The sequence below is a fragment of the Oncorhynchus keta genome, chromosome 21 (genome assembly GCF_023373465.1).
Source record: "Oncorhynchus keta strain PuntledgeMale-10-30-2019 chromosome 21, Oket_V2, whole genome shotgun sequence".
NCBI lineage: Eukaryota > Metazoa > Chordata > Actinopteri > Salmoniformes > Salmonidae > Oncorhynchus > Oncorhynchus keta.
In genome coordinates, this window is record NC_068441.1 from 51,455,266 (window position 1) to 51,465,265 (window position 10,000).

The 10,000-nt window shown below is 48.8% G+C and overlaps 1 protein-coding gene across 2 annotated transcripts in view; it reads right to left on the reverse strand.

Moving 5' to 3' along the window:
- LOC118400637 (metabotropic glutamate receptor 7) overlaps nt 1-10,000 on the reverse strand; it is a 512,169-nt gene that overhangs the window by 25,681 nt on the left and 476,488 nt on the right. For both annotated transcript variants that reach the window (XM_052474151.1, XM_052474153.1), the window contains exon 10: nt 638-884. In XM_052474151.1, the coding sequence (XP_052330111.1) occupies nt 638-884 (247 nt within the window). The remainder of the gene's footprint in view (nt 1-637; nt 885-10,000) is intronic.

Consider the following 10,000-nt stretch of genomic DNA (forward strand, 5'->3'; position numbering starts at 1 on the left):
ATACATACAACATAACACCCCTAAATGGCACCCTACCCTATACCGGGATCCCAGTCAAAAGTAGACCACTATGTATGGAATAGTTTGCCATTTGTGAGAGAGATCCACCCGATGTGTTCGAGGAGTCCCAGTTATTAGGAGTGAGGAGTTAATTTGTACCTCGTCATACTTGCTCTCTCTCTCTGTCCAACTTTGTGTAGCAAAAGATGGTCGACTGTAGATTCTCCATAAGGGTCATCCATTTTAAACTCTCTCAGCAGCAGCAACGGAGTGTATTAATTCAGAAAGCAACGGTCGAAGGAAAAACTACATTCTGGAACATTATTCACAGAGTGTCTCGTAGTACCGCTGCTGATCGGGGCCCTTGTGTTCATGTAATCGTACTATCAGGACGAGGAACTGCTGCATGAGCAACAGCTAATTGGGATGCTGATGAAATCACTTTCGTGACATCTGCTGACGTAAAAAGTGTTTTTATAAATCAATTTGATTGATTGAATTGGAATTCGTTATGATTTTTTTTTTTACGACAAAAACTGATCCTAGATGACAGATCCAACTCACAGACAGTTTTGTAATACCAGCCCTGTACTATCATTCGGAGACGGTTTGTGAACCCTGATGTGGTGAAACTTACTGTTTGGATCGACGTTTTCACACAGTTCCGTCTTGGCCTCTCCATTGGGCCTGTCACTGGTCTTGTGTGAGAGGCGTGTGGTCAGGGACGCGGCCGTCACCACCGCCTTGAAGCTCCTCTTCCTCTTCTGGACATTAAGCTCCGGGTGGAAGATGATGACGTAGACTTTAGGAATGTAGAGCATCCCTAAGGCCACCGAGGCACTGAGATTCATAGAGATACAGAGGGTGGTGGTCTGGATGTACAACTGGAGAATGAGAGAAACAGAGAGAGAGAGAGAGAGAGAGAATATGAGAGTGAGAGAAAGGGAGAGAGAGAAACAGAGAGAGAGAGAAACAGAGAGAGAAACAAAGAGAGAGAGAGAAAAAGAGAAAGAGAGAGAAACAGAGAGAGAGAAACAGAGAGAGAGAGAGAGAAACAGAAAGAGAGAAACAGAGAGAGAGAAAAAAAGAGAGAGAGACAGAAACAGAAAGAGAGAGAAACAGAGAGAGAAACAAAGAGAGAGAGAGAAACAGAAAGAGAGAGAAACAGAGAGAGAGAAATAAAGAGAGAGAAACAGAGAGAGAGAAAGAGAGAGAAAGAGAGAAGAGAGAAACAGAGAGAGAGAGAGAGAGAGAGAGAGAGAGAGAGAGAGAGAGAGAGAGAGAGAGAGAGAGAGAGAGAGAGAGAAACAGAGTGACTTTTTGTCTTTCTTTATTGATACATCCTCATGTCATTAAAACCTCACTGCCCTCTACACCACAATACAGAACAACACCACACATCACAATAACCAAAAACTTCTACAACCGTATATCCAACCCATCTTCTCCGGCTGTATTGACCTTCCCCCGACACACCGTATCTCCTGAAACATCTCCACAGTTTTTATCGTTTTATAGATATCAAATTCCACCCTATGGCGTGCAGAGACCATTCCAATAATTGTGAAGGGGTCTGTTATCCCCCAACTTGTTATTAAATTCAATTGCCAACTTTGGCTGAGCAAACACAACATTCAACAATACACAACAACACGCCTTTTCCATATTTGAATACCAGTACCCCGTCATAAACATCCCAACAGTACACCCAGGCTCTCACACAGACAATACACTCCACACCCAGGCTCTCACACAGACAATACACTCCACACCCAGGCTCTCACACAGACAATACACTCCACACCCAGGCTCTCACACAGACAATACACTCCACACCCAGGCTCTCACACAGACAATACACTCCACACCCAGGCTCTCACACAGACAATACACTCCACACCCAGGCTCTCACACAGACAATACACTCCACACCCAGGCTCTCACACAGACAATACACTCCACACCCAGGCTCTCACACAGACAATACACTCCACTCCCAGGCTCTCCACACATACAATACACTCCACACCCAGGCTCTCACACAGACAATACACTCCACACCCAGGCTCTCACACAGACAATACACTCCACACCCAGGCTCTCACACAGACAATACACTCCACACCCAGGCTCTCACACAGACAATACACTCCACACCCAGGCTCTCACACAGACAATACACTCCACTCCCAGGCTCTCCACACAGACAATACACTCCACACCCAGGCTCTCACACAGACAATACACTCCACACCCAGGCTCTCACACAGACAATACACTCCACTCCCAGGCTCTCACACAGACAATACACTCCACACCCAGGCTCTCACACAGACAATACACTCCACACCCAGGCTCTCACACAGACAATACACTCCACTCCCAGGCTCTCACACAGACAATACACTCCACTCCCAGGCTCTCACACAGACAATACACTCCACACCCAGGCTCTCACACCGACAATACACTCCACACCCAGGCTCTCACACAGACAATACACTCCACTCCCAGGCTCTCACACAGACAATACACTCCACTCCCAGGCTCTCACACAGACAATACACTCCACGCCCAGGCTCTCACACAGACAATACACTCCACTCCCAGGCTCTCACACAGACAATACACTCCACACCCAGGCTCTCACACAGACAATCTCCACTCCCAGGCTCTCACACAGACAATACACTCCACTCCCAGGCTCTCACACAGGCAATACACTCCACACCCAGGCTCTCACACAGACAATACACTCCACTCCCAGGCTCTCACACAGACAATACACTCCACACCCAGGCTCTCACACAGACAATACACTCCACACCCAGGCTCTCACACAGACAATACACTCCACACCCAGGCTCTCACACAGACAATACACTCCACTCCCAGGCTCTCACACAGACAATACACTCCACTCCCAGGCTCTCACACAGACAATACACTCCACACCCAGGCTCTCACACAGACAATACACTCCACACCCAGGCTCTCACACAGACAATACACTCCACACCCAGGCTCTCACACAGACAATACACTCCACACCCAGGCTCTCACACAGACAATACACTCCACACCCAGGCTCTCACACAGACAATACACTCCACACCCAGGCTCTCACACAGGCAATACACTCCACTCCCAGGCTCTCACACAGGCAATACACTCCACTCCCAGGCTCTCACACAGACATTCCAACAAAGACATTAATGGCATTATCCTGGCGCACACAGAAAACACATAAACCACAGTTTCACTCATGACACAGAAAGGACAAACCCGGTCCGACTCCCGCGTCAACCCTTGCCAATCAGCTGTTAGTGGCCAGGGATCCATGTAGAACCCTCTATCGGTGGTTCTTTGGTACTGGGGGTTTGCCCCCTGCATCTAAAACCCACCATACTCTCCGCCCCACATACCCCCTGCCACTGATGTGCCTTCACTCCTGTTAGGCTCCTTATCTTCCTCACCTTAATGCAGAGGTTGTAGAGGGCTTACCTTCCACCCCCTCAAATTCCCCCGGGCTCAGAGTGATAAAATCTAACAAGTCCTCCAGACCAACTTGCCAGTCCTCAGTCAGTGCCGTCACCTGCAATGGTGGAAATAATGGTGGCCCCTTCCCCTTTGGCCGCTCAAACACCCTCCTTACCGGCTCAGACAGGACCTCCTGGACCTCCTCCAGGAATCTCTCCAGCAGCCTAAGAAATGTTAATCCTGTTTGTTGCGCCAGGACTTCCAGGGTTTTCCACCCCTCCTCCCCCTACAGCCGCAGGTCACCCAGCCTTAGTAATCCCGCTGTCATCAGTCCCCTCTGCAGGCTGACCGACTGAACTGATCTCAAAAGGATGTCTGGTTTGTGGAAGATAGGCTCTTCCCACACCACACTCACACACACAGCCCAGGCTCCACACCCCCTTCTCATGTGGGCCTTATAGCTGCCAGGCGATCTCCAGCCTCATGAGGAACAGCTGCCGGTCCAACCCTAATCCACCAGCTCTCCTCAGCAGCTCGCATGTTGGTTCCGTTCAGCCGACATCAGTATGGTACAGCAGTCTCTGCACTACCTCGGGGTGGCAGGTAGCCTAGTGGTTAAAGCGTTGGACTAGTAACCGGAAGGCTGCAAGATCGAACACTCGAACTGACAAGGTACAAATCTGTCATTCTGCCCCTGAACAAGGCAGTTAACCCACTGTTCCTAGGCCGTCACTGAAAATAATAATTTGATCTTAATAACTGACTTGCCTAGTTAAATAAAGGTTAAAAAAAAATGTCAGAATGCAGCCAACCTGCTCTCCAGGTCCACCAGGCCCTGTCCTCCTTTGTGGACAGACATATACGACACTGCTGGCCAAAACCAGAAAAAATCCACCAGCTTGCGTTGCTGGTCTGCAAGCAGCGTAGACCAGCCACACGGGGGGGTTGAGGACAGCCAATGTATGCCACAGGGAGGATGCTGCCAGGTTGTTGATTATCATCACCCACCGCTCTATATGACACATGGGACAGGAGCCACCTCTACTTGGCCAGTCTTATGACCACTGACTGTGACAGCCCCTCACAGTCCTTCCTGACCCAACTCTCCGAGCCCGGGTACACCCCCAAAATGTTAAGCACTTCACAACCTCACTGCAAACCCCCTGGAAGCAGAGGGGAGGGAGACCCTATCCCTCCACGCCCCACATAAGAGAGCTTTGCTCTTGCCCCAGTTCACATTAGCTGACGAAGCTAAGGTGAACTAGTCTCGAGTGCCTGCATATCCTGCCTATTCCTGGGCATCACAGAAACATCATCTGCATACGCCAACACTGCTATGCCTGTCAACACACCCATGCCTGTCCAGCACACTCCCTACATATTTCCTGCTTGGCAGGCCCAAAAAAGTCATAACGGCTAGTGTATATAACTGCCCCGATAGAAGGTATCCTTGTCTAATGCCCTACATCACCCAGACTGGCCTACTGGGCCCCCCTCCCACCTTGACAATACATACCTACATACATGTATGCCCCAGCATACAACATCTTCACACAGGCCAAAAACCTTTCCTCAAACCCAATACTCTCCCTGGTGAAATAGACATGGTTATGTGGTGATCCGAAAAACCCACCGGGAGAATGTTAGCACCCAACAGCCTATTGCTCTGATTCCTGAACATGTAAAACTGATCGAGTCGGGCTGCACTCACCCTAGCCCCAAAGACCTTCAACCATGTATACGCTCTTGTGTTGGGATGTCATTCAAACATCCACTAGGACAAACTGATTAATGATGTCCCTTACCACCCCCACTGAGCCTGAATGAGGCTCCTCCCCATTTGTCTTTTGTAAAAATCTATCGTACAGTTCCAGTCCCTGCCGACCACCAGCGTCTCCTCACGCATTACCTGTGAGAGTTCCTGTCTAAGACACCCAAACAGAAGCCACCTCTCTCTCCCTGTGTTAGTCACATACCCATTTATAAGGACAAAACCCCTGTTGTTCATTTCTGCTTTTACTACAAGAAGTCTACTTCTGCACACCTCCTTTGAGGAGCAAATGTTTACGGCCAGACCCAGAGCAAAAAGGACTGTCACCCCTGCACTAACATTCGTTCCATGGCTCAGCACACTTGCCCCTTTCCACCAGAGCCCCCAATCGACGTCATTCACCTCATCAATATGAGCGGCAGGGTAGCCTAGTGGTTAGAGTGTTGGACCGAAAGGTTGCAAGTTCATATCCCCGAGCTGCCTTCACTATTCCTAGGAAATTCCTAGGAATTTGTTCTTAACTGACATGCCAAGTTAAATAAAGTTAAATTTATAAAATATGTGTCTCCAGCAGAAACAACAGCTCTACTTTATGTTTACATATTAACCCAACAGTCTTCTTTCCTGCATCTCTGGCACCAAAGTACCCGAAGAGCCTCCATAAGAAGTGGGAGAAAATCCAGCAAAGATAGGGACCCTTAGCAAAGCTAAAACATTTCCCAGTGCCAGAAAAAAACGATTAATTCAAACAGCGTCTGAAGGTAGAAACTGACGCACTGTTATGACCCACGTCCTCAACCTAAAATGTTTCCTGTTGTGTTCTACTGATCTTACAAACGTTCCTGGAAAGCTTCAAGATTAAACCTTCTTTTTCCTTTTAGTCTCATTCAGGAACCTCAACAATACTTTGACCCCTCAGCCTGACTGGCTGTCAGCTCTGTACCCATTGAGGAGGAGTCTGAAAATAAATCCTCTTCATCATCCTCTTCCTCAGACTTACCTTCCTCCTCCTCGTCTCCATCTCCCATCCTGACCACCTGCCTTTTCTCTCCAGCCTCATCTACACCACCGCCGCAACTCTCGGATTCAGGTTAAATGCAGAATACACATTTAATTGAATGCATTCCGTTGTATCCCTTTCCCATCTATAGCCTGACTAGACCCAGCCTCATCTACATCACCATCTATAACCTGACTAGACCCAGCCTCATCTACACCACCATCTATAACCTGACTAGACCCAGCCTCATCTACACCACCATCTATAACCTGACTAGACCCAGCCTCATCTACACCACCATCTATAACCTGACTAGACCCAGCCTCATCTACACCACCATCTATAGCCTGACTAGACCCAGCCTCATCTACACCACCATCTATAACCTGACTAGACCCAGCCTCATCTACACCACCATCTATAACCTGACTAGACCCAGCCTCATCTACACCTCCATCTATAACCTGACTAGACCCAGCCTCATCTACACCACCATCTATAACCTGACTAGACCCAGCCTCATCTACACCACCATCTATAACCTGACTAGACCCAGCCTCATCTACACCACCATCTATAACCTGACTAGACCCAGCCTCATCTACACCACCATCTATAACCTGACTAGACCCAGCCTCATCTACACCACCATCTATAACCTGACTAGACCCAGCCTCATCTACACCACCATCTATAACATGACTAGACCCAGCCTCATCTACACCACCATCTATAACCTGACTAGACCCAGCCTCATCTACACCACCATCTATAACCTGACTAGACCCAGCCTCATCTACACCACCATCTATAACATGACTAGACCCAGCCTCATCTACACCACCATCTATAACCTGACTAGACCCAGCCTCATCTACACCACCATCTATAACCTGACTAGACCCAGCCTCATCTACACCACCATCTATAACCTGACTAGACCCAGCCTCATCTACACCACCATCTATAACCTGACTAGACCCAGCCTCATCTACACCACCATCTATAACATGACTAGACCCAGCCTCATCTACACCACCATCTATAACCTGACTAGACCCAGCCTCATCTACACCACCATCTATAACCTGACTAGACCCAGCCTCATCTACACCACCATCTATAACATGACTAGACCCAGCCTCATCTACACCACCATCTATAACATGACTAGACCCAGCCTCATCTACACCACCATCTATAACATGACTAGACCCAGCCTCATCTACACCACCATCTATAACCTGACTAGACCCAGCCTCATCTACACCACCATCTATAACATGACTAGACCCAGCCTCATCTACACCACTATCTATAACATGACTAGACCCAGCCTCATCTACACCACCATCTATAACATGACTAGACCCAGCCTCATCTCCACCACCATCTATAACATGACTAGACCCAGCCTCATCTACACCACCATCTATAACCTGACTAGACCCAGCCTCATCTACACCACCATCTATAACCTGACTAGACCCAGCCTCATCTACACCACCATCTATAACCTGACTAGACCCAGCCTCATCTACACCACCATCTATAACCTGACTAGACCCAGCCTCATCTACACCACCATCTATAACCTGACTAGACCCAGCCTCATCTACACCACCATCTATAACCTGACTAGACCCAGCCTCATCTACACCACCATCTATAACCTGACTAGACCCAGCCTCATCTACACCACCATCTATAACCTGACTAGACCCAGCCTCATCTACACCACCATCTATAACATGACTAGACCCAGCCTCATCTACACCACCATCTATAACATGACTAGACCCAGCCTCATCTACACCACCATCTATAACCTGACTAGACCCAGCCTCATCTACACCACCATCTATAACCTGACTAGACCCAGCCTCATCTACACCACCATCTATAGCCTGACTAGACCCAGCCTCATCTACACCACCATCTATAGCATGACTAGACCCAGCCTCATCTACACCACCATCTATAACATGACTAGACCCAGCCTCATCTACACCACCATCTATAACATGACTAGACCCAGCCTCATCTACACCACCATCTATAACATGACTAGACCCAGCCTCATCTACACCACCATCTATAACCTGACTAGACCCAGCCTCATCTACACCACCATCTATAACATGACTAGACCCAGCCTCATCTACACCACCATCTATAACATGACTAGACCCAGCCTCATCTACACCACCATCTATAACCTGACTAGACCCAGCCTCATCTACACCACCATCTATAACCTGACTAGACCCAGTCTCATCTACACCATCATCTACACCACCATTTATAACCTGACTAGACCCAGCCTCATCTACACCACCATCTATAACATGACTAGACCCAGCCTCCTCTACACCACCATCTATAGCATGACTAGACCCAGCCTCCTCTACTCCACCATCTATAGCATGACTAGACCCAGCCTCATCTACACCACCATCTATAACCTGACTAGACCCAGCCTCCTCTACACCACCATCTATAGCATGACTAGACCCAGCCTCCTCTACTCCACCATCTATAGCATGACTAGACCCAGCCTCCTCTACACCACCATCTATAGCATGATTAGACCCAGCCTCATCTACACCACCATCTATAACCTGACTAGACCCAGCCTCATCTACACCACCATCTATAACATGACTAGACCCAGCCTCATCTACATCACCATCTATAGCCTGACTAGACCCAGCCTCATCTACACCACCATCTATAACCTGACTAGACCCAGCCTCATCTACACCACCATCTATAGCCTGACTAGACCCAGCCTCATCTACATCACCATCTATAGCCTGACTAGACCCAGCCTCATCTACACCACCATCTATAGCATGACTAGACCCAGCCTCATCTACACCACCATCTATAGCATGACTAGGCCCAGCCTCATCTACACCACCATCTATAGCATGACTAGGCCCAGCCTCATCTACACCACCAGCTATAGCATGACTAGGCCCAGCCTCATCTACACCACCATCTATAGCATGACTAGGCCCAGCCTCATCTACACCACCAGCTATAGCATGACTAGGCCCAGCCTCATCTACACCACCATCTATAGCATGACTAGGCCCAGCCTCATCTACACCACCAGCTATAGCCTGACTAGGCCCAGCCTCATCTAGCCTCACCACCATCTATAGCCTGACTAGACCCAGCCTCATCTACACCACCAGCTATAGCATGACTAGGCCCAGCCTCATCTACACCACATCATCTATAGCCTCATCTACACCACCATGACTAGGCCCAGCCTCATCTACACCACCATCTATAGCATGACTAGACCCAGCCTCATCTACACCACCATCTATAGCATGACTAGGCCCAGCCTCATCTACACCACCATCTATAGCATGACTAGGCCCAGCCTCATCTACACCACCATCTATAGCATGACTAGACCCAGCCTCATCTACACCACCATCTATAGCATGACTAGGCCCAGCCTCATCTACACCACCAGCTATAGCATGACTAGACCCAGCCTCATCTACACCACCATCTATAGCCTGACTAGACCCAGCCTCATCTACACCACCATCTATAGCCTGACTAGACCCAGCCTCATCTACACCACCAACTATAGCATGACTAGACCGAGCATCATCTACACCACCATCTATAGCCTGACTAGACCCAGCCTCATCTACACCACCAGCTATAGCATGACTAGACCCAGCCTCATCTACACCACCAGCTATAGCCTGACTAGACCCAGC